Source organism: Mus musculus, chromosome 9 (assembly GCF_000001635.26).
Source record: "Mus musculus strain C57BL/6J chromosome 9, GRCm38.p6 C57BL/6J".
Lineage (NCBI taxonomy): Eukaryota > Metazoa > Chordata > Mammalia > Rodentia > Muridae > Mus > Mus musculus.
This window is the reverse complement of record NC_000075.6, coordinates 44,109,858-44,134,584: the sequence shown is the minus strand read 5'-3', so window position 1 is coordinate 44,134,584 and position 24,727 is coordinate 44,109,858. Positions and strand designations below refer to the sequence as shown.

Sequence of the window (24,727 nt, the reverse complement as noted above, 5' to 3'; positions counted from 1 at the left end):
GCGTAGCCCCCCGCCCCCTCCCCGCGCCCTAGGGGGCGGGCCCCCGGCGCGCTGGCTGCGAGCTGCTGCTCCCCGATCCAGGCCTAGAGGCTAACTCCCGTTTTCTGGCTTGGAAAGGTTGAAGGAGCAATGACAGGTGTCCTGGGGCTCGAATGACTGGCCGAGGCGGCAGAAGCTGGCCCGGTCGCTGTAGACTCTTGGACGCAGTAGCAGCGCTCGCTCAGGTTTGTCCACTACTAGCGGGGACCCTCTAGCAGAGGAGCAACAGAGAGGTATCCCTGATAGAGGACTCTCAGTCAGGTTCCTCTACCCTGCTGTGGAGGCATGGAGCTGGCCCTGGTCGCCTTCTGGAATGACCGCTTCACTGCGGCGGCTGCCGGCTTGGCACTGTTCCAGAGTCTTCGCTGGCCTGGCAGCCTTGGAGGAAGAACTGTGCCAGGTCCCACAGACCTAGGGGTGCCTGCAAGGGGGCGGGAGAGTTGGAAACGGTGCCTTTTGGGTTATCTTTTCATATTCGAATTCTTGCAAGTCCCTCTTACCCTAGAGAAGGGAGGAAGGGGTCTGAATTCACAAGCCCATGGTCCACGCCCTGACCCAGATAATCCTTTTTGTCTTCTGGTCTCTGTCTCGGTTTCCCTCACCTCAATGAGGAAAAGTTAATACTAACGGATGTGGGAGTCTACAGCCTGTCTCCCAGAAACCTATTACTCTCTCTAATGCTTGAAAGCTGCCTTCCCTACCCACCCCTCAACTCTCTCACGGGGCAACGGCCTCAGGTTACTGAAAGCCTAAGTCTCCCACACAGAAAGGTGCCAGGAGCCCTAGCCTCCATCCTTTCTAATCCCAACTTCTCCCTGGGTCTTCTGGACTCTTAGATTCAAAAAGGCTCTAGCACCAGAGCTTCAGGAAGGGTTTCACCCTTGGCTGGGACTCTCACCAGGGAGGGGTCTGTCACCCCACAGGGAACAAACAGCCTTTCTGCCGCTGCTGGAGAGAGGGAGGAGGGTTGAGGCAGCAAACCCCAGAGATGGCCAGGTGACTTGAGAGGATGCTCTGGGCTGTGTTCTGATGACTCAGATGACTGGCAAATCACATCTACCTCATCACTCAAATCTCATTGACCCTCCTCCCTGGCCATTAGCCTCCAGACAGAGCCATGCCGACTGGCCTCAGGCTTGGGCTCTTGATGGGAGAGAGGAAGAGGGCCCTGCCTCCTCTGCCCTCCAGAGTGAACTGAGGAGCACTGGCCCCTGGCCCCTGGCCCAGAGCAAAATAGGAAGAAAAGCCTGTTCTCTGCAGCGATGGCTAAAGGATGCTGTCTGGCTAGGCAGGGCAAGTGCTGCACCCCCTCCCTGTTTCTTCATTTAACACCATTAACTTATCCTCTTCTCTGGCAGTCTGAAAAGAAAGGCAGCTAACCACCAAGGACAGTCGGTTCTGAATTCTTCCTCTTAGATGGATGCCAGGTGGGGGTTGAAGGAGTCGTTTCTGCAGTGAAAGGGAAATAAGATTACAGCTCAGGGTGACATCCCAGCCTTCCTGGTGCACAGAACCAAAGCAAACAAACAGACTATACTTTTAAGAGGTCTGGCCCCAGCCGGGCAGAGGCAAGCGGATTTCTGAGTTCAAAGCCAGCCTGATCTACAGAGTGAGTTCCAGGACAGCCAGGACTACACAGAAAAACCCTGTCTTAAAAAAACAAACAAACAAAAAAAAAGGTCTGGCCCCTATGGCCACTTTATATAGTAACTTGGGTCCTGAGAGCTTGGTGGCCCAGAGCAAGCTCTTCATCATTTGTTTCTGTCTCGTTTCCTATTAGGGTTTTTGAAGACACCCACTGGTGTCTTACCATTTGAAAAAATGAAGACCACACAGGCAGGCATCCGTTCCCTGAATTCGGCACTAACCTGAGGACTGGAAGTCTACGGTGGCATCTCCCTAAGTTACTGGGATGGTGCTGAGGCCTCTGGCGTTACTGCCCCCCATCCCCATTCTGTGTCAAGTACACAAAACACGTTCTCAGCAGACTTTGCTGACACAAAGGATGTTCCTCTGTCCTGAGCCGAACTTCAGTCTTTCCCATGTTTCTGTGTAAGGAGCTGTTAGCTTACTAGGAAAATCAAAAAGAACACAAACCTGAAAGTAGCACATTTCTGTGCCAGGTAGACAGCGTTGGCTGACTGGTAGATACCTGAGCTACACTCCCAGCTACTCTCAGATGCAGAGCCTGAGTTTAAGAGTGGTTTGGGCAGTGTTGGGAGAACACACAACCCCTTCAGCCCACAAGACGTTTACTTAACATTTATTTTGCCTTACAAGTATCTGCTTTATCTAAAGGAGCCTAATAGGATAATCTTTTTTTTTTTTTTTGGTTTGGTTTTTCGAGACAGGCTTTCTCTGTGTAGACCCGGCTGTACTGGAACTCACTTTGTAGACCAGGCTGGCCTCGAACTCAGAAATCCGCATGCCTCTGCCTCCCAAGTGCTGGGATTAAAGGCATGCGCCACCATGCCCGGCCTAGGATAATCTTTAAAGATTTTAAAAAAGAACTCTTTAAAAAATAGAATAGCAGCAGCAGCAGCAGCAGCAGCAGCAGCAGCAGCAAGTAGCCTCCAGCTGGTAGGAAAGGATCAGGGGACACTCACTCAGCCTAGACATGGTCTATGAAGACCATCCCTTTTGAAATTACAAACCAAAGATGGGTTAAGGACTCTGGAGAGACTCGAAGGGCTATGAACCAGAACAGAGAGCAGAGAGCATAGTCTGTGTGGAGTGAGTGGGAGTAGAGCCTTCAGCTCATCTAAGACACCAGAGAACAGAGCTTCCCTCTCATGAGGACTTCCTTTAGCCAGGAGTGAAACCAGCATACGAGAGAAGAACCGGGAGGCGAGAGGCAGCATACTGCAGCTAGGCACACAGGCTGGATGGGAGAGTGGGCATCCCAGTCCAGTCACCTACAGCCCTGTGTGGCTGGGGCTTTCCATTCCTTATTACAGTGGGGAAGAGTAGAGTTGGAGGTAAAAAGACAAGGATGCCCACTCCCTTTGCTGGGAAGGATGGCCTGGGCGGAGGAAGGAAATGAATATAGTGTGCTTGCAGCTGTGATGAGGAGATGGGGGTGGGGGGAGCGGTGAGCGGCAGTCTTGGCATCTGTAGAGGTTGAGGGGCCGGGGTCTCCATCTCCCCATCGCCCCTCCCATCCCTGTCCAGAAAACAGGACCCAGGAGCGGTGGCAGGGGACTTTAGAGAGTAGGGGGGATCTGTTCTGGGAGGAGACTGTGCAGAGTGAAAACCAGGGTGCGTGAGAAGGGGGGGTCAATTGCTCCAGAGAACACCAAGCCAGGAAACCGGATACTAGGGGTGGGTGGAAGATGTGTAGGAAGGAATTGAATGGAGGGAAGCAGGCCCTACTCCGGCCGGACACGAAGTCTCACTCATGTCCTTCGCACCTGACCCAGGGCAGGAGGAAGGAGGCGCACACTGTATTGGGGTGCACACCAGCAGCAACATGGAAGAGGGGGAGGGTGGCTTTCTGGAGGGGGGATGGGAGGAGCTATTTTTAAACTTGGAAAAACCGTGAGTTCATCTCCACCCTTGGAGGCGGCAAAGGCCCTATTGTGCAGGGGTCAGAGACGGGGGAGCCAGAGAAGGGGGTGGGGGGGGGGAAGCTAGTGACACAAAGGGGAGGATTATGTTGGAGCAGAGTGGGGGAGGGGCGTCTTCGTCACAGCTGGCCTACTGAACCTTAGGGTTGCACCGGACTTGGGCTAGGGTGGGGACTTCCACGGGCACAAACCCCGCTGTTGGGGCGCTGAGGTCTGCAGCATCCGGTGGTTCGTGCTGGGGAGGGGGCTGGATGGTGGGATTCCCACCGCCTGGCTTTCCCATGTACTGCTGGGTCTGTTCCCAGGCTCCCAACATTCCAGGACTCCCCTGGGAACTTAAGGCCTCTTCTCTTGGCCCCTTCCTTGCCGTAGAGTTGGGATGTGGGGAGGCAAGTATGAACGAATCAGGATATTTGTTAGACTATGAACCCTTAAAGCCAACAAGGCAGCAGTGATTGAGGTATGTTGACAGGGGTCGTGGCCCTTCCATCCTGCTCCCAGCCCTTATGTGAATATTTAGACATTAGACTGCCACTCTTGTCCCTTCTGAGCCTGGGGGTCTCTCCTTGTGGAACAGTCCACAGGCCCACTTCGCAGCGTCCAGGGTCTCTAGTGCACAGAAGCAGCCGAGGCGGGAAGGCGCTGCAGCAGCCCGAAGCTCCGAGGTCCTGCCCAGGGGATGCCGAGGGGAGGCGGGGCATCCGGTCGTCCTCACCAACCCAAACATTACCAAAAATGCTCAGGCGGCTCAGTCGAGTTGGGAGGGGGACCATAGGACTCTCCGGAAATCTCGAATCCGGTCTCAGAGTCTTTCCCAGCGCGGTACTGAGCGGTGATTCAGTCGGTCCTGTCACTCCTCTGAAAGGGCGGGGTCAGGTCCCGGGGGAGAACGGGAGTGCGGTGCCGCTGTGCCTCAGGGTCCAGGGTAGAGTGGGACCCCGCGGGCAGGATTCTGCCCAAGCACCGGGTCCCAGCAGCGGGCTCCCTGCGCAGAGCAAGTCAAGTCACTGGTGAAGTCCTGGATCTGAGGCTTCTAGGTTCATACCCTCGTCCCATTTCCCGGTCCCCAGCTTAAATCTGGGGTAAGGAGGATGTAGGGGGCCCAGGCCGGATGCTGGAAGTTTATACCTACTCCCACCCCCAGGAAGTTTCACATCCTCTCTCCCAAATACCACCACCCAGGGGGAGGAATGTCCCCAGAGGGCTGCTTAAGTTTGACTTTGCATTGTCCTGGAGGCTGATAAGCTGGGGAGCTTGTGGGAAATCCGAAGTCACATTCTGCTGGCCCCTGTGTTCTCGGAGGACGTAACACCCTCAGTCCTTAAGGCTGTCAACCCAGAAAGGGACCTGACAGGGTTGGGATCTTACGGTAGTTGACTTGAGAATAAAGGAGATAGACAAGGCCCACCTGCTGGCTTCCCAGACTGCATACCTAGACGGTGAGAATTCTGGTTTCAAGTGAAAAACAAAACCAAACAAATATTATAAGGATGTTTTCATTTTAATCCCAGATATGGGATATGGGACTGCTTCAGATTGTCCATAGCTGCTAACTATGATTTGTCTCCTGCTGTAGCAGGGGTGTGGTTTTGCCAACAGCAGATAGTTTCTGGGGACTTTTCAGAGGGTATATAAATCCCAGAGCCCAGAGAGACAGGGTGGGCTATGGTTTAAGTTGTCTGGTGCAAAGAAGGAAGACGGTATTAGATATCCTGACTCCATAGCTCAAACTCTCCCTAAGGAACTCTGCCCCTGATCAGCAGGAAGTAGTCTATAAAGTCGCCCCTTCTTCTTCCCCTTTCTCCTATCTAGTGTTAGGGGGTTGAAAGTGTGGGAAGGGGGATGGAGAAGGGTGGAAGGAAGAAGAACCCACAAGAAGCTAACACCCCGCTACTTTGGGCCACCAGGGGAGCTTCAGTGGATCATGGGATTTGGATCCAAACTAGCCGGGGAGGTGCAGACCTGCTTCTCTTGCAAGCATCTGTCCCGCTGGAAGCCGTGAGGGCTCAAACACTGAAGGAACTGGTGGTCTTGAGACCAGCTTACTACCTAACAGAACCAGGACAGAGTTCTGAGGGACAGAAGGAGCTGTGCTCTCTTTACAGGGAACTTTACAGCCTAGAACTTTTACTTAGGGGTCACTTTGGTGAGCCAAGTTTATCTTGATCTTTAAAAGAGAAAATGAGAAAGGGTGGGTGTACTTGAACAGGCCTTTCGTCCCAGCATTTAGAAGTGAAGATAGGAGGATCATGGTTTTGAGGCCAGCCTGGATTTATATAGTGAAATGTTATCCTTAAAAGAAAAATTAGCATTTAGCTGGGTGATAGAAGCCAGCTTCCTATTTTAATTCCACTCCTGGGGAGGCAGAGGCAGGTGGGTCTCTGAGGTCAAGGCCAGCTTGGTTTACAGAGCAAGTTCCAGGACAACCAGAGTTGTGTTACACAAAAACACCTTGTGTCAAGACTCAAAAAAACAACAACAAACTTTCAGAGGAAACTCTGGGCAGCATAGCCCATGCTTTCCTGGTACTTGGGAGGCTGAGGTAGGGGGCTGAGGCTAGCCTGGGCAAGATTTCAAGACCCTTTCTTTTTTGTTTCTGTTTTTGAGACAAGGTTTCTCTGTGCAGCCCTGGCTGTCCTGGAACTCACTCTGTAAACCAGGCTGGACTTGAACTCAGAAATCTGCTGCCTGCCTCTTTAATTCAAGACCCCCCCTTTTTTTTTTAAAGATATTTATTTATTATATGTGTACACTGTAGTTGTCTTCAGACACTCCAGAAGAGGGCATCAGATTTTTGTTATGGATGGTTGTGAGCCACCATGTGGTTGCTGGGATTTGAACTCCGGACCTTTGGAAGAGCAGTCGGGTGCTCTTACCCACTGAGCCATCTCACCAGCCCATAAATAAATCTTTTTTAAAAAATTAAATTTTGTCTTGATTGGCCTTAAACTTCCTATGTACCAAGGATGGCTTTGCACTTCTGGTCTTCTAGCCCTGGTGCCCTGAGTTCTGGTATCATAGGCATGTCCCACCTTGCCTGTTTCATGCAATGCTGTGGATCAAACCGAGACTTCGTGTGTGCTGGGTGAGCGAGCATCTGCCAATGAACTACAATCCCAGCAAGCAATGAGGGTCTGAAGAAAGGTCAGTCATGAGAAGAGCCAAATTAAAGGCTGAACTCTGTGGACTCAAAAGAAGGTAGAACAGGGACTCAGAACAGGGAGTGCCAGAGCCTGGTCCCGGGACCTCTGCCAGCCAGGAGAGTCTTTCTGGAACCGGGGAGGTATCAAAGAAAAGCCAGCTGTCCAGAAAGGAACAAGGTCAGTGGGGTGTGGTGGTGTGCACCTGCAGTCCCACTGCTTGAGAATGGGACTTGAGAAGTACTTGGGAATGCTGGAGAAGGCCAGAGATGCTGCCTTGCTGCAAGTTGGAAGTCAGCCTACTCTACATAACAAGATCCTCTCTTAAAAAAAAAAAAAAAAAAAAAAAAAAAAGCAAGGGCTGGCCATTCCAGGCAGGGGAAATGGCTGCAACAAAGAGAGAGGGAGGGACGGAAGCCAGGGTGATTGCACAGACTTGTAATCCCCCAGCACTTAGGAGGCAGAGGCAGGAAAAAAAATCAGGATTTCAAGTGTCCCCTGAGGTACATGAGAACCTATCTCAAAACCAGAAGGGCCTGGCCTGGCAGTGCTCGCCAGTATTTAACCCCAGAATTTGGGAGGCAGAAGCAGGTGGATCTCTGAGTTCAGAGCCAATCAAAGCTCCATAGTGAGACTCTTGACCTAAAGACCAAACCCAAAAAAAAAAAAAAAAAAAAAATTTCAAAAGAGAAACAAAGAGGAAGAGGGCAGAGAGCAGGGCATGTTCATTGCCAATTGCAGTTCTATGTGGAAATAGTTTTTTGTTGTTTGTTTTTCGAGACAGGGCTTCTCTGTGTAGCCATGGCTGTCCTGGAACTCACTCTACAGACAAGGCTGGCCTCGAACTCACAAGAGATCTGCCTGCTTCTGCTTCCTAAGTGCTGTGATTAAAGGGGTGCCCCACCACTGCCTGGGTTCTGTGTGGGAAGTTTGTTGTAGAGGGTTCACCGGAGAGGACCTCTCAGACATGGGTTAAGCCAATAGATAGTCCCTATTAGCTGGCTAGTAATATGTCTGTTGTTTGGATACCAGCATAGCCCTGAGCCTTTCTCAGCTTTTAAGCACAAAACCCATGTCCTGGGTTGACATACTTCAGTTAACAAAACAGCCAAAAGCAGTACTACAGAAACCAAAAAGCAAGGTTAGTACATTTAGAGGCTTTCCCTGAATTATAGGCGTTGATGGACTAGGTCTGTTTTCATTTTGGCAGGTGGCGCTGTCTCTGTGTTGAGTTTTATGTCCTGAATGGCATTTCCCTCACGGAGTCAGTTGTGCTAAGGTCTGGGACCCTGTTACAAAGTTTCCAGGCAGCTGTCTGGCTAGAAGGCAGTTGAGGAGGAGGGGACCTGTGTTGTCATTCTATTTGCACTGCAAGCCTTCATTTATTCCTAATATACATGTTTACTGCAGCAGAAAATGTGGGTTACACTAGGAATGCTTATGTGAACAGGGAGTGTTACGTGGCTAGCTAGTGTTTCCGATGAGGCAGAATTAGGTTATGGGGAAACACCTTGGATTTCAAGAAAAGTTAGGCAAACCGAGGAACGACTGAAGGCTTTTGAGCAACAGCAGAATAATGCGATGAAAGGGGACTTGGCATTACACTGGTGTCTTGAGGTCTTCGTGGCCCAAGAGCGCCCCCTAGTGCTGCTCATTTGGATTGTTCTTTCATCTTATGGAGTAGGTGGGAGAATTCAGGCCTGGAGTTTAGGATTTCAGAGTTACAGAAACCCAGGCTTTCTGGGTCCGATTCTACTTTTTAATCCTGAGTGGCGACTCAACACTGTAGCAAAATGAGATGACAGAGGAGATTCGAGGTACAAAGTGGGCATGGCATGGGGGAGGCCCCCTTCTCTCTCTAATCTACCCTGTGCCTTTGGAACGGAGTCCATTAGAGGGCAGCTAAGCTGGTGGAGAGTGGGGGAGATGGGTGTGTGTGTGTGTATGTGAAGACAACGTCCCTGCATTTGAGAAGCGTGGATTCATAATGAGACAGGCAAGTACATTTATAATAAAACATGCCAAACACTGGGAGCAGACACATGCGTGAAGCAGCTGCTGCTAACAGCCGCGTGGGCCCAGGGCAGCCTCCTGGAAGTGTGCCACCTAGCCTCATTCTGAGGGGCAGTGGGGTGTGCTGCTTTGAGGGTGGCCAAGCACGCTCTGGGCAAGGGACTGTTGGCCAATGGTCATCATCCTGTGAGGGAGGAGGGATGTTAGTGAGGGATAAGGCTGGGTTACAGGCGATTTGTTAATGGTGATAAATTATTAACATCAGCAGGGCATAAACAGCATGGTTTTAAGGAAGGGAACAATACCCCCAAGTTGCTTTAAATCCATTAAATAAGTCCAGGCCCCAGCGGGCCAGAACCAAAGAAGGCTTTGCTTTCTAAGATTCGATTTCCCTTCAGACTCCCTTCCCTCCCTTAGATGGTGGAAATTGGAAATGTCTGGAAGGCAGTGTCCAACATCATATAGGGTGTAGCCTTGTTTTAGCCATTTGTCCCTGGCATGTGACTGAGGGTGTTTGTTTGTTTGTTTTGCAGCCTCTTCTGCCTCCCCCACGTCCACACAGAGAGAAATCCAACCCTTGGCTGAGGCCTGAAAGAAGACCTGCATTCACGCCGCGGAGGGGAGTGCTGCTCAGCTGTCAAAAGAACAAGCCCAGCAGAGGCAGGGTCAGAAGGTCCTTTCCTCTCCCTCCACCCTTTTGTTTCCGTTTCCTCTCCTCTTCTCCCCCTCCTTCCTCCATGCCTTCTGTTTGTTTGTTTATTTGTTTATCTTTTGCTCTGTGTGTTTTGAGACAGGCTCTCCCTTTGTAGCCTATGCACACCTGGAACTCCCTGTGTAGTCCATGGAAACGCTTCTGATTCGGCCTCCTAAATTCTTGGGAAGATGGACTGCTGGGGTGGGGCACTTGCTGCTAAGCCTGAAGACCTGAAATCACTCTCCGGAACTCACGTGGTAGGAGAGAGAGAACCAACTCCTGAAAGTTGTCCTCTGACCGCCACATGTAATGGGGACACAGGCAACTTGTCTAGTAGGCCTATGTATACAGCTGAGTGTTTGGACCAATCATGGCCATTTGTTTGGGCCAAACCCCCGTCTTGCCAATTTTTTTTTTTTTTTTTTTGAGACAGGGTTTCTCTGTGTAGCCCTGGCTGTCCTGGAACTCATTTTGTAGACCAGGCTGGTCTCGAACTCAGAAATCCGCCTGCCTCTGCATTCTGAGTGCTGGGATTAAAGGCGTGTGCCACTACACCCGGCTCCATCTTGCCTCTTGGCATCATGAAATTCCTCTAGTAAGCCACCAGGGGGAGTGTTCCACCCCTGTCGCAGGTGGAAATGGTTGTAGGGTCATCTAGAGATCATCAAGGCTTGGTATAGTGAAAATTCTGATACCTCCGGGAGCTTAGGCAATTGGCTGCAGTCTTTGTGTAGTTACCTCTGTCAGTGTTCTAGATTGCTGATTCTGACACAGGATGATCTGATGGCTGTGAGATTTTTGCTCCAGGGAGTCAGGGAGAGCTGATGTAGTCATGCAAACTGTCCCAAGCCTAATGTCTTTGCTAAGTAACAGGAAAATGGTCACTGGTAGGAGTGTTCACATATACACACATAGAACTTATTAACAATAAGAGTGATTTTAAAAAATGATTTACGTATTTATGTTATATATCTATGAGCACACCATTGCTGTCTTCAGACACACCAGAAGCGGGCATCACATCCCATTACCAATGGTTGTGAGCCACCATGTGGTTGCTGGGAATTGAACTCATGACCCCAGTTAAGTGCTCTTAACTGCTGAGCTCTCTCTCCAGCCCACTAAGGATGATTTTTAAAACAGATTGAAGAGAGTTCACCACCTGCTCAATGCCCCAGAGAGTGCTGAGTGCTCCTTATACGTGCCAGTAGGAAATCATCAAGACCTATAGAATAGCCGGGCGTGGTGGCGCACGCCTTTAATCCCAGCACTCGGAGGCAGAGGCAGGCAGATTTCTGAGTTCGAGGCCAGCCTGGTCTACAGAGTTCCAGGACAGCCAGAGCTATACAGAGAAACTCTGTCTTGAAAAACAAAAAAAATAATAAATAAATAAAATGTTTTTTAGGGGCTGGAGAGATGGCTCAGCAGTTAAGAGCACTGACTGTTCTTCAAAAGGTCCCAAGTTCAAATCCTAGCAACCACATGGTGGCTCACAACCATCCGTAATGAGATATGATGCTCTTTTCTGGGGTGTCTGAAGACAGCTACAGTGTACTTACCTATAATAAATAAATCCTAAAATATATTTTTTAAAATTTGTTTATTATTGTTTTGAGACAGGGTTTCACTGTGCAGCTCTGACTCTCCCAAAACACACTTTCCTATGTTTTGTCTGAATATATACATGTGTACCATGTATGTGCTGCTGTCTGAAGTGGTCAGAAGAGGACATTGGATCTCCTGGAACCACCTATGGAGTCATAAACTGTTGGGAGCACCCATGTAGGTGCCCTTTATTTTTTGAGACAAGGTCTCAAACTTATGTAGTCAAGGGTAACCATAAACACTGGAATCTTCCGTCTCCTGAGTGCTATGATTATAAGCAAACGCTACCAAGCCAACTTTAAGATTTATTTGGGGGTGGTATTGGGGGTGTTGTTTTAAGGCAGGGTTTCTCTATGTATCCATGGCTGTCCTGGAACTCCCTCTGTAGGCCAGGCTGGCCTTGAACAAGTTTTTTGTTTGTTTGTTTGTTTTAGGCAAGATAGCTTAGTGGGTAGAGAGGCTCCAACAGACTATCAAAGTGTACTTATGTGGGAGGCTAATACAATTACAAGGCTAATACTAAGATTGCCTCAAGTTTGAAGCCAGCCTTGGTTACATAGTGAAACCCTGTCACAAGACAAAATAAAAGTAAATGTAAGTACTCAAAAATCCATGGTGCTGCTGGGTGTGGTGGCACACTCCTTTAATCCCAGCACTTGGGAGGCAGAGGCAGGCGGATTTCTGAGTTCGAGGCCAGCCTGGTCTACAAAGTGAGTTCTAGGACAGCCAGGGCTATAACAGAGAAACCCTGTCTCAAAACAACAACAACAAAAAAAAATCTATGGTGCTTTCAGTAATACCCAGGGAACACTCTGCTCTCACTTTGTAACATCAATCCACACTTCTCTTCAAATGTGTATTTATTGCTAGAGTGAGGGATCCAGTAATCCCAACACTCAGGAGGCCAAGTCAGGAAGACCAGCAGTGCAAGGCCAGCCAGGCCTATATAGTGAGACCTGATCTCAAAAAGAAAATACAATTAAAAACTTGAACATTGTACTGGCTAGTTTTGTGTCAACTTGACACAGCTGGAGTTATCACAGAGAAAGGAGCTTCAGTTGAGGAAATGCCTCCATGAGATCCAACTGTAAGGCATTTTCTCAATTAGTGATCAAGGGGGAAAGGCCCCTTGTGGGTGGGACCATCTCTGGGCTGGTAGTCTTGGTTCTATAAGAGAGCAGGCTGAGCAAGCCAGGGGAAGCAAGCCAGTAAAGAACATCCCTCCATGGCCTCTGCATCAGCTCCTGCTTCCTGACCTGCTTGAGTTCCAGTCCTGACTTCCTTTGGTGATGAACATCGGTATGGAAGTGTAAGCCAAATAAAAATAAACCCTTTCCTCCCCAACTTGCTTCTTGGTCATGATGTTTGTTATTTATTATATGTAAGTACACTGTAGCTGTCTTCAGACACACCAGAAGAGGGTGTCAGATCTTGTTACGGATGGTTGTGAGCCACCATGTGGTTGCTGGGTGAACTCTGGACCTTCGGAAGAGCAGTCGGGTGCTCTTACCCACTGAGCCATCTCACCAGCCCCAAACGTACATTTTTAAAAAGAAAAAAAAGTTGTAACTTTAATTTTTCCAAACTTTATTTATTTTTTTAAGGATTTATTATTTATTATATGTAAGTACACTGTAGCTGTCTTCAGACACTCCAGAAGAGGGAGTCAGATCTTGTTACGGATGGTTGTGAACCACCATGTGGTTGCTGGGATTTGAACTCTGGACCTTCAGAAGAGCAGTCGGGTGCTCTTACCTGCTGAGCCATCTCTCCAGCCCCCCAAACTTTATTTTTAATGATGCTTTTAAAACACTTTAACCTCCCTTGTAGCCCACCACCCACCAGAGGTAGTGGAAAAGAAAGGATATGAGGTGTGGAGGAAGAAAGTGGACCTGTCTAGAAAGGTTCTTTGGAGCAACTCTCATCTGTGTCTGGAAATCGGCAGTTCAGTTCACAGGTTAGTAGCGGCAACTTGTGTCACTGGCAAATACTCCACAGATACACCAGCAGTCCAGTTCAACAGAGCCGGGATAGTAAACACGAATCGGCAGTGGAGTCACTACCTAGCCCAGACAGCCAGGCCTCAAGGGCCAGCAGGAACGTCAGGAGAAGTTCTCAGCTGTGCCTCTCTCAGTGAAGCAAAGATCAGTGAAGACACGAGACTAACAAGCATTGCCGAGCTTGCTCTATAAGCAAGCCTAACTCAGCCCCACCCCACTCCACCCCACCCCACCCTGTCACTATCCATAGAGTCCTTTTGCATTCCCTCCAAACATCATGTGTCCTCCAGTCTTGCCTCCACATGTGTGTCTTGCCTCAGCACATGCATCTGTCTCAGCTGACATCACTCTGTCAATCAACGCAAGCCCAAGCAGCCCATCGCTAGAAAGTTTTTGGTGTGTTTCTCTCTAAGGAGTCTTGACAAATGGAACTCCATTATGCAATGTAAGGCAGACCAACACATGTGTGTTGTGAGCAAAGAATCCTTCATCATGTGTTCTTTCACGTGCTTGCCTTAGCAGAACATCCTTTCACTTGTCTGCTTCAGTGAAACGTTCCTTCACGAGTCAGCCTTAGCCTTTCAACCTGTGTCCACTTCAGGAAAGCACTCCTTCACATGTTTGTCCCAGGAAAACATCATCCAACGGACTTTCCAAAGAACCCTCAAGTTTCCACTTCATATTTTTGTGCATACGTAGAACCCAGGCAGGCATCAAAATTCCCAACTCAGGCTCCAGTGTGAGTGCCTCTGATAGGAGACAAGAGGGACAGATAGGGACTCTCATATTCTTTGAGGAGGCATTTATACTTCCTACTATAGAATGGCATTTGCAGGTGCAGTTTGCAAATAGCTCAACAGGAATACCACCAATGATTTGCCTGTTAACCCCTAGACCAGGTGAAGGAGGAGCAGTAGGGGATGTACCCCAGACCCTTGGGTGTATGCAAACCCAGCTGCATCCTCCCATTGGGAGAGGATGAGGAAGAGTGTGCCAACCCTTCCCCCCTCAGAGACAAGGCTGGCACCTGACCTGGAGGTCTCACTATTGAGCCGTGGCTGTTCTGGAACTTGCTATGTAGAATAGCCTGGCCTCAAACTCACAGAGACCTGCCTCGGTCTCCCAAGTGCTGGGTTAAAAAACATGTGCTGATACATCTGGCCTGCTCGATGGGATGTGAATTCTTTCTTCTCAGACTGCTGGCTCTGTGGAAAGTCATAGCTTAGAGTCATTTCCAATCTGGGCGTATTGGCATCTGTGGTGGCAGGCAATGACGTGTGGTCCTTCTGGAACCGCAAGCTAGAAGGCAGGAGCATCCAAGTGCCTCTCTTCCCTGCACAACCACAGACTGTGGCTTTTGTGTACTTCAATGACTTCATGTTTCAAGGACATGGGTTCTGATGTGCTGTCAAGAAGGGAAAAAAAAATGAGCTTATGCAGTGCTCAACTACACTCAACCGGCCAGGGGGTACAAAGCCAGCCAAGTGCTTGACCAGAAGGCTTCCTCGGGACATGATGCACACTGTAAACAAAGCTGTCACCTCCTAGCCTCCCTTCCTCGCATCTGTCACAATCCATGCTTTTCACCCATAGATGACCCCACTCCATCAAGGAGTCTTTTCCATTTGCAAAATTAGGCCTATCTTTTAAAGAGGGGACATGTACCATTCCCCAGGGACAAGTCTGTTGATCAGGGCTTTCCCCCAGCATGCTGTAAAAATTCCTTCTTGCCCTTTTGAAAATGAGGGTTTTGAGATGGAGAGTTTATATTTTCTGCTAGACCCAGACTGGAATAAAAAACCATCTTCTTAAACAAACATGCATAAATTGGGAGGCTTCGGGAGGAGGATTGCCTTGAGTTCAAAGGTAATCCCCATTTTAAAATATTTGTTTTGCTTTTGCTTTGTTTTTGTTTTGTTCTGTTTTTGAGATAAGGTTTCTCTGTGTAGTCCTGACTGTCCTAGAATTCACTCCGGAGAGGGAGCCGGTCTCAAACTCAGAGATCTACCTGCCTCTGCCTCCCAAGTGCTAGGATTACAGGCATGCACCATCACTACCCAGCTTGCTTTGGATTTTTTTTTTTGTACCCCAGGATGTCCTTGATTCTCCTTAATTGTCCTGGTTCTCCTCTGCCTCTACTTCCCATGCACTTAGATTAGAAGTGTGCACCACCACTCCCAGCTTCCTCTGTTTGCCAGAAGATAAAGAGGTAGCAGAGGAGCTGACGAGACTGCTCAGCAGTTAAGAGCTGCTTTTCCAGAGGATCCAAGTTCAATTCCCTGCACCCGTTGAGCAGCTCACAGCCATCTGTAACTCCAATCCTGTGGGATCTGGCGCCCTCTTCTGGCCACCTGCATGCATGTGGCAGGGAAAACCCATTCGCATAAAGATGAAAAACATTTGAAAAGTGGTAGTAGGACCTCAAGGTTCCAGTTAGAAGGATACTTATTTAAGCCAGATACTTAACTTCCAAAATGAATGCTAGAGTTAATGACGGTTTTGCCCAATTGATAGAGGGATTAACAGGTATCTTTTTTTTTTTTTTTTTTTTTGAGTCATGGTTTTTCTGTGTAGTCCTGGCTATCCTGGAACTTACTCTGTTGACCAAGCTGACCTTGACCTCAGAGATCTGCCTCCTGAAAGCTAGGTTTAAGGCTGTGTGCCACCACTGCCAGGCTATTTTTTGTTTTAGTATCACAAAAGTTTATTTATCAAAAAATTTCAGCGGTCTGGAGAGATGGTTCTGTGGTCAAAAGCACTTGCTGCTCTTACAAAAGACCCGGGTTCCCAGCACACATGTGGCAGCTGTGGCTTACTAACATCTGTGTAACTCCTGTCCTGCCTCTTCTGGCTTCCCTGGGTGCAGGCATACACATGATGCCCATACGTACATTCAGGCTAAGGACCCAATCACATAAATAGAAGTAAATACATCTTTAAAAAAATTGTATATGAAAATGCACATAAACTGATTTTAAAACAACTTTCAGCTGATTATTTTATGAATGTTTTGCCTGTATGTATATCCAGGCACCACCTCTTTGCTCGGTCCTCAGAGCCCAGAAGAGAACATTAAACCCTTGGAAGCAGAGTGACCCTAGTGGTTGTGAGCACCCATGTGGGTGCTAGGAAGAATAGAAGCAGGCCTTCTGGAAGAGCAACTGTGTTCTTAAAAGCTGAGCCACCTGGCCAGCCCTACATGACCCAATTGTAGGACACAGTGAAAACGGGTCCTTTGTGAACTTTGTGAACAGGCGCTATTAACTTTGTCCCAAGCCTTCTGTTTCCTAGTGTTCTGCCGCTGTCCACCGCTTAGCATCTCCACACGGTCATCCACTGCAAAAGCCGCAAAGGGCTGGAAGCCGGCACTTCTCCATGGATACACGTCTCCCATAACTTCTTGTGCATCTGTGTCTTCAGCTTAGCAGGGCGGCCCTTGCTCATGGCAGCTCCTCACTGGGCTGAGAGCACCTGTGAAGAAGCAGGTGGCCTCACTCGATCCTCCATGGATTCTTTTATAGAGAGAGCTTAGAATGTATGTGACTTCTAAAGCATGCATGCTACCAGAAGGGACACCTGTGGGGAGAGGGCAGGAGCGAAGAGCAATGACACCTCTCTTCCTTTATCTTTCTCTGTATTTGAGACACCAGGCTAGCCTCAAATCCACGTTGATCTTTCTGCCTCAGTTTCCTGAACTGGGACTGTAGGTGTGAGCCAACATGCTTGGCTTAGAATCTACCTTTGCATATAGTTTCCCCTACCCAGTGCTGGAGATTGAATGCAGGGCGTTTTACACGGCAGGCAAGAGCTCCATCATTGAGCTACCCTATCCCCATCCTAAAATAACTTTGACTTTGATTTTGACCCTGTAAATAATTTCTTTGTATATGCACTCATATATACTTTCACACACAGACTTTCACATACACAATTCTCTCTCTCTCTCTTTCTCATGCATGTGTGCACACACACACACATGCCCATGCACACACACTGCTAGGGATGAAACCTAAGGCTTTGCCCATGCCAGGCAAATGCTCTACCACTGGGTTAGACCCTAGCTTTAATTTGCATAATTAAAAAAATTAAATTAAATAAATTAAAAAGAAAACCTTCAGCTAAAACACTTTTTTTCTTTTTTTTTGGTTTTTCGAGACAGGGTTTCTCTGTGTAGCCCTGGCTGTCCTGGAGCTCACTTTGTAGACCAGGCTGGCCTCAAACTCAGAAATCTGCCTGCCTCTGCCTCCCGAGTGCTGGGATTAAAGGCATGCGCCACCACGCCCGGCACTAAAACACTTTTATCTTACTGAATGTTTGTCTGGGAGATGAAGGCGTTCACAGAACAGCCTCTTGAATTGGAGACTCTGTCCTGGTCTGAGTCCCTTAGCCCACACACACCCTGGAACCTCTAAGAAAGCCCTGCGCATGTCCAGCTGGCCTTTCTCTTACCAAGCAGAAGAAAGGCCCTGCCTGCCTGCCTGCAGTGCAGATGCCCTGGCTTCTATTGCAGGCCTGGAGGGCTTCCCTTCTCCCAGAGCTCTTTACCTTCTCAGTCCTGCAAGGAACTGCTAGGTATCAGGTTTTCTTCTGAGCTGGCAAGTAATTTAAACTTCCTCCACCAAGTTTGCTGAGCTAGGATTTCCCACCTTACCCACACCTGGGACTCCGGTCGAGGGCTGTGGCTCATTAAAATGACTTTGGTTTAGTATACCTCGTATCAGGCAAAACGGTCTGTCCCAGATAGACAGGGACTGCCTTTGGCACCCAAGGTCTCTCCCTGCTTCTTTAAATTTTTTTTTTTTTTTTTTTTTTTTTTGGTTTTTCGAGACAGGGTTTCTCTGTATAGTCTTGGCTGTCCTGGAACTCATTTTGTAGGCCAGGCTGGCCTCGAACTCAGAAATCCGCCTGTCTCTGCCTCCCAAGTGCTGGGATTAAAGGCGTGTGCCACCACGCTCGGCTTAAATTTTTTATCTATCTATCTATCTATCTATCTATCTATCTATCTATCTATCCATCCATCCATCCATCCATCCAGGTATCTAACGTGAATGAGAGCTCTATCTGCATATACACTTGCATGCCAGAAGAGGGCATCAGACCACATTATAGATGTGTTGTGAGCCACCATGTAGTTGCTGGGAATTGAACTCAGGACCTCTCTGGAACAGTAGCCAGTGCTCTTAACTGCTGAGTCATCTCTTCAGCCCCTCTTCCGACTGTGGAAAACTGGCTGCTTTGGTTTGTCACTGGTTTCTAAGTTACAGTTATTTATCTATGGGGGGTGTGTGTGCTCCCATGCTCCCATAGAAAGCTATGTGGGTCCCTGGGATTAAGGTCATTAGGTTAGGCAGCAGCAGGCCCCTTTTACAGGCGAGCCATGTTGCAGATCCTGGCTAGCTGTTTAATTGTAACCAATGCAGGTGTGATTGTGGGTGTAGGGAACTGGGTTCCAGCTGTGGGTAATGCTGGCAGTCCCAGCTCTACAAACTTGGTGAAGGAAATTTAAATTGCTTCAGGATCCACACCTGACTAGCTGCAGGCTGAAGACACAGGTTCACAAAAAAAAAAAAAAACAAAAAAAACAAAACCAAACCAAACCCACACGTGAGGCCTTCAGAGATGGTCTAGGCACTTCCTGTGTGTGCAGTAAGAAGACAGGAGTTTGACTCTCCAGCATCAGGAACCCACTGGCCAGAGAACAGAGTCAAAATAAGGTGGGAAGTGATAGAAGACACCTGCCACCCTCCTGGGTCTCTAACGTGTGTGCACTCAGGTTAGCACACGCGTGCGCACTTGCATGTATCTGTGGAAGCGGTTCTCTCCCGTCTGCTGGGAATTGGGTGCAGGCCACCAGACTTTTTACCCGTATAAGCCATGGCACAGAGAAACTACTGAACTAGATTGCTCCGTGGGCAGAAAGAAAGATTTATTTGGAATCAGACTGTGAAGACCATCTCTTGGTGTGTTTGGGGGCTGGAGGGACAAGCAGGGAGAGGGGTGACGTGGCTGAAAAGCAGATTTTATGTGACGGTGAGGTGGATGTGGGGGTCTGAGCTGATACAAGCTGTCAAGATTGAAATGGAACTAGGTGCCCTTGGCAGAGGGTTTGACCTTTGGGGGAAGGTTAAGAGAACTTCCTGGTGAACAGAAACTGCTTTAAGAGATCTGCTTTTCTAATAAACCGTAATCTTTAGGCTTGTTTACCTGGTAACAACCCTTCTGCTTACCTAGCCAGAATCTGTCTAAGATAGTGTCAACAGCTCTGCTATTTGGGACCTGACAACCTGCTCAGCCATTTCTCTGGTTCTTTTCTTTCTTTCTTTCTTTTTTTTTTTTTGAGACAGAGTCTCTATGTAGTGCTGGTCCTGGAACTTGACCAGCTCTGCCTGCCTCTACCTCCTAGGTACTGACTAAGGTATACTGCTAACTGGCTGGGCTTTATTTATTTACTTATTCCCCACCCCCACCCCCACACACACTTACCCCACACCCCGGAGACAGGGTTTCTCTGTATAGTCCTGGCTGTCCTGGAACTCACTTTTTAGTCCAAGCTGGCCTTGAACTCAGAAATCCGCCTGCCTCTGCCTCCCAAGTGCCCCTACGAAGCCTCGATGTGTAGTGCTGAGGGTGTACTTCATTCAATTCGAGGCAAGCACTCGCGTCTTTCATGGGCGATGCTTGAAGGAAATGAAGGGCTTACTCACTGTTCAGAGTTGGCAACAGAGAATCTGAATTCCAAACAAGTGGGAAATTAAAAAAACAAACAGAGGTGACCAGGGGAAGGATAAGTGTCCTGTTTACTTTCTGTTGCTGTGATAAAACACTTTGACCAAGAGCAACTGCGGGGAGGAAAAGGTTTGTCTATCTTACCTTCAGGTCACAGTACATGTCTGAGGGAGGCTGGGGCAGAAAGTCATGGCAGGCGCCTGGAGTTACACATTACCTTTGCCAACCATGGAGGCTGAGGCTAGCTAGCTAGCTGGTACAGTTCCTGGGTCACTCTCCACAAGCTTTCTTCTTACACAGTCCAGGACCCCTCTGCCTAGGTAATGTTGCTACCCAGAGTTGGCTGGGTCCTCCTCTGTCAATTAACAAAAGAATCCTTCACAGACAAATTTACAGACCAAACCCACCTGGGCAATCCCTTAAATTGAGGTTTCTCTCACATGATTCCAGGCTGTGCCAAGTTGACAATTAAGGCTAACAAGTATGATAGTCACCCGAGAGACCTCCGGGTAAGTAGAAAACACTGGAGCTCTTGATGTATGGGTTACAGATGGCCTACATGTTGATAGGGGTCAAGGTAGAAAGCAGAGCTCCTTCATTCTGTGGCTCCTTTTCTCAATGACAACAGATCTCCTTTAACAATCTTTTTCACTTTGTGAATAGCTTGAGATAAGACGATAATCTTAAAAAGGGTTGTATTTCCAAGGCATGTTAAGTGCTTAATAAATGATAAAAAATAAATGATGAGCCGGACATGGTGGTGCATGCCTTTGGGAGGCAGAGGCAGGCGGATTTCTGAGTTCGAGGCCAGCCTGGTCTACAGAGTGAGTTCCAGGCCAGCTAGGGCTACACAGAGAAACCCTGTCTCGAAAACCCAAAAATAAATAAATAAATAAATAAATAAATAATGAATGAATGAATGAATGAGATGAGGCGGGGGTCCCAGCGTACGCGGAGGAGGTACTATCTCAGAGCCTAGCCCAGAGCTCCAAGAATGCACGCAGGATCGGGAGCAGGTGGAGTTGGGGCCACAACACTTAAAGGCAGCCTCATTAAAGTGTGGCTCTGGCTCTTTAAGGGGCGGAGCGGGACAGGGAGGGAAAATTATACCGACATGCTAACGGACCTATCACCACTTCAAAGAGGAGGGGGCGCTTTATAAACACATTTCCACCCCTCTCATTGGAAACTGTCTTTGGGCGCCATTCAAAACCACCAATGGTTTGTCGACATTTCTGCCCATTGCCCCTCACTGATTGGCCACAGGCTATAGTCCCGCCCCCTGCTTGCCACGTCCCTTCGCAAACAAGATGGCGGCGCCCAGTGGAGTCGAGGCCGCGCTCGGGATTTGCCGAGGCTGACTTTCCGTCCCGCTCTCCCTTTGGGTGCCACTCGCCGCGAGCGGGAGGACAGGGGCCGGGCGGGGACAGGGGCACTTGCGTGGCTGGACCGCGAGCCCGCGCCCAGCCTGCGCCGCCCCCACCCGGCCCCGACCCGGCCCTTCCCGACTCCGTCCCATCCTTGCGGGTCTCCTCCCGGTCTGACCCGTGGCCCTGTCGTGTTTACCGCTCCAGGCTCCTAACGCTGAGGTGCTTCCTCCGGTCCAGGCTCGCTGTCACTTTAGAGATGTTTCACCTCTTCGCTCCCGAACATTCCGCCTTCCAAGCCGGGACGCCGTTCCCTTCTGTAAAAGTCTTCCCTGAAGCCCACTTCTGTAGCCCTTGCTTCTTCCTTGGTTAGACGTTCGCATCCCTTCCAAATTCACTCCGATCTCGCCACAATAGTGGCAACCTTGACACCGCCTTCCCTGAGGAGCCAGCCTTCCTTTTGTCCTGAACTTCGCAGCCCTATCATGGAGGCTGTCTACCTGGTGGTGAATGGGGTGGGCCTGGTGCTGGACTTGCTGACCTTGATGTTGGATCTCAACTTCCTGCTCGTGTCCTCCCTCCTGGCTACCCTGGCCTGGCTTTTGGCCTTCATCTACAATCTGCCACACACGGTACTTACCAGTCTTCTGCACTTGGGTCGAGGATTCCTGCTTTCTTTGCTGGCCTTAGTTGAAGCTGTGGTCCGATTTACCTTCGGGGGACTGCAGGCCTTGGGGACGCTCCTCTATAGCTGCTACTCTGGCTTGGAGAGCTTAAAGCTACTGGGGCACTTGGCCTCCCACGGAGCTCTGAGGAGCCGGGAATTCCTGAATCGGGGCATCCTGAACATGGTCTCCAATGGCCATGCTTTGCTGCGCCAGGCCTGTGACATATGTGCTATTGCCATGAGCCTGGTGGCCTATGTGATCAACAGTCTAGTCAACATCTGCCTCATCAGCACTCAGAACTTCTTCTCCCTGGTGCTGGCCCTGTGGGATGCTGTAACGGGGCCTCTTTGGAGGATGACAGACGTGGTGGCTGCTTTCCTCGCTCACATCTCCAGCAGTGCAGTGGCTATGGCCATTCTCCTGTGGACCCCCTGCCAGCTAGCACTGGAGCTGTTGGCCTCAGCCGCCCGCCTGCTGGCCAGCTGTGTGGTTTTCCATCTCACTGGATTGGTGTTGCTGGCTTGCGTGCTGGCAGTGATTTTGATTGTGTTGCACCCAGAACAAACCCTGAGGCTGGCCACTCAAGCTCTCAGTCAGCTTCATGCCCGCCCATCTTACCACCGGCTTTGGGAGGATATCGTACGGCTGACTCGCCTTCCACTAGGTCTGGAGGCTTGGCGCAGAGTCTGGAGCCGCAGCCTACAACTGGCCAGCTGGCCAAATCGGGGAGGAGCACCAGGAGCCCCCCAAGGTGGCCCCAGGAGGGTGTTCTCAGCCAGGATCCAGCCACAGGACACTCCTCCTGAAGCAGAAGAGGAGGTCATCAGAACTGCACCAGCTAGAGGCCGAGAGCAACTCAACGAGGACGAGCCTGCCGCTGGGCAGGACCCATGGAAGCTGTTGAAGGAGCAAGAAGAGCGGAAGAAGTGTGTTATCTGCCAGGACCAGAGCAAAACGGTGCTGCTTCTGCCCTGCCGGCACCTGTGCCTGTGCCAGGCTTGCACTGAGATCCTCATGCGCCACCCTGTTTACCATCGCAACTGCCCGCTCTGCCGCCGCAGCATCCTGCAAACCCTCAATGTCTACCTCTGAGGACTCCCTCCCTGCCTGCTCATCCTCTGCGCTCCACACACCGGGACAGCATCAACACTTTGCCTCTGGGTTCTGGCCTGAGTCTTCTTTGCCCCCGAAGGCGGCGACTCTGCCAAGCCTCAAGCCATATATCCAGGACGTGTAGCTTGGAATACTCTGGAAGACTCCAGTCTGGGTGGGACAGAGTAACACTTTCTCTAAATCCTGTGTGGGGCCCTGAGATGCTGAGGGTGGTGAGTATGTCACTATGCAAGGGCCCTGAGACTCTGTGGTGGGCTCTTGTGCTGCGCCTGCCAGGGCCCACCCAGATGCCTGCCTCTAGGGCTGTCCTTCTCTGCTTCTGGCTCTTTTGTTGGAGTTTTTGGTCCTTTCCCCCAGGCCACGCCACGCCACGCCACATCAGTGTTGTTTGAGGATTTTGGAAACTCATGGGCCTTAGAGTGATCTTGATTCTTTTTCTCTTTTTTGTTTTTTCTTGGTTTGGATCTTGAACCTTTATGTTCAGCCAGAGCCTCTGCCCTGGTAGGTCTGGGAGTAGAAACTTGCAGATGCCCTTCTGCCTGTCACTGTCTTTTAAAGACTCCCAACTTGACCAGGACCTGGAGTCAGGAGTTTATCCCTGAGTACAGGGGTGCAGCTACACCTGGCTTTGGGACCATTCACCTTCAGGCACCCCAGCTCCATGGGGAGCCTCGGAAGGAACAACCAGATGTCTACTCATTCCCTACATGGCATAGAACATAGCATTCCTCCTGGGCTCTCTCCGGCAGTGGAGAGGGCATCCCGCACTTTTCACTTGGGTCCAAACGAGGGGCTGGGCCTCAGGGGTCATAGCTCCATTTAGTCGGTCGGACTGCCCAGTTTCTATGAATAAAGTTCTCTTGACAGCTCTAAGTGTGGTCCTTGGGAGTGGTCCTCCAGCAGCCGGTCAGCTGGTGTTGTCTCCAGGTCTTTTGAGAGTAGTTAGAATAAGAAGCGAGCAACTGGATGGCGAGCTTCAGGGGTGGGGATGAGGCGATTGTGCGACTGGCGGTGCCAAGAGGAAAGCCCACAGCAAGCATGGCTGCTTAGTGCCTGCCCTTCTGACCTGCCTTGCAGTCAGTGGTTCTGAGTCGCCTTCTCTGTACTGCGTTATAAACTCTTATGAGCAGAATGTGAACTTGTCCCTGTTCTTCCTGTGTTCCTACTGTGCTAACCTTTCCCCGTGGACAGAGCAGAATCTGCTGCCTGGAGGCCAGTCGGCCCTCCCATTCCTGGAGGGGCTGGTACTTGTCTGTGTTTTTGTTTTTTTTTGAGACAGGGTTTCTGTGTGTATCCCTGACTGTCCTGGGATTCACCAAGCTGGCCTTGAACTCCCAAGTGCTGGGAGTAAAGACGTGTGCCACTATGCCCCATGCCCTGCGTCTTATTTTGTGTCTTGATACAGGGCCTGGTACTGTGATGAGCTGGAGCGTAGGACCTTTTGCTGCAGGTGTGAACTAGAGCCTATGGGCCTATCTGGAAGACACAGGAAGCCTAGACGACCCCCCCCCCCCCAGATACAGTTCCCCTCCCACTGCCAGCAGGAAATTAGGGGATCACCCCCATAATTTAATGTGACATGTAGATGCACAGGCTCTGCGGCTGTTTTCTGGATGAGGGAGATGATGCCGGGCCCTCAAGGAGGTCCCTCTCCTTTGCATTGAGAAGTTGAGCAACTGGAATTGGCAAACCTGGGTGTGTTATCGTTAGTCTAAGTCTGTTAAACTGAGTGTCACAAGTGGTGAGCCCTCAGGGGGCCTGTGGTCAGCCTCATACTTTATGGTTTGGCCTACCCA

The 24,727-nt window shown here is 49.8% G+C and overlaps 1 protein-coding gene and 1 long non-coding RNA gene across 2 annotated transcripts; both read left to right on the top strand.

The window, feature by feature from the left end:
• The first annotated feature begins 99 nt into the window (after positions 1–99).
• Gm10687 (predicted gene 10687) lies at positions 100–10,817 on the top strand. Its single transcript, NR_152189.1, has 2 exons — positions 100–224; positions 9,292–10,817. It is a non-coding gene; the product is annotated as a predicted gene 10687 (long non-coding RNA).
• A 10,716-nt stretch (positions 10,818–21,533) lies between these two features.
• On the top strand, positions 21,534–23,804 carry Rnf26 (ring finger protein 26). The gene has a single exon (NM_153762.3). The coding sequence runs from the start codon at positions 21,636–21,638 to the stop codon at positions 22,908–22,910; it is 1,275 nt and encodes a 424-aa protein (NP_717095.2). The 5' UTR covers positions 21,534–21,635; the 3' UTR covers positions 22,911–23,804.
• Positions 23,805–24,727: the final 923 nt, after the last annotated feature.

What these genes read in the sequence shown, in the direction of transcription:
- Rnf26 (NM_153762.3), top strand. Translation starts at nt 21,636, where the DNA reads ATGGAGGCTGTCTACCTGGTGGTGAATGGGGTGGGCCTGGTGCTGGAC.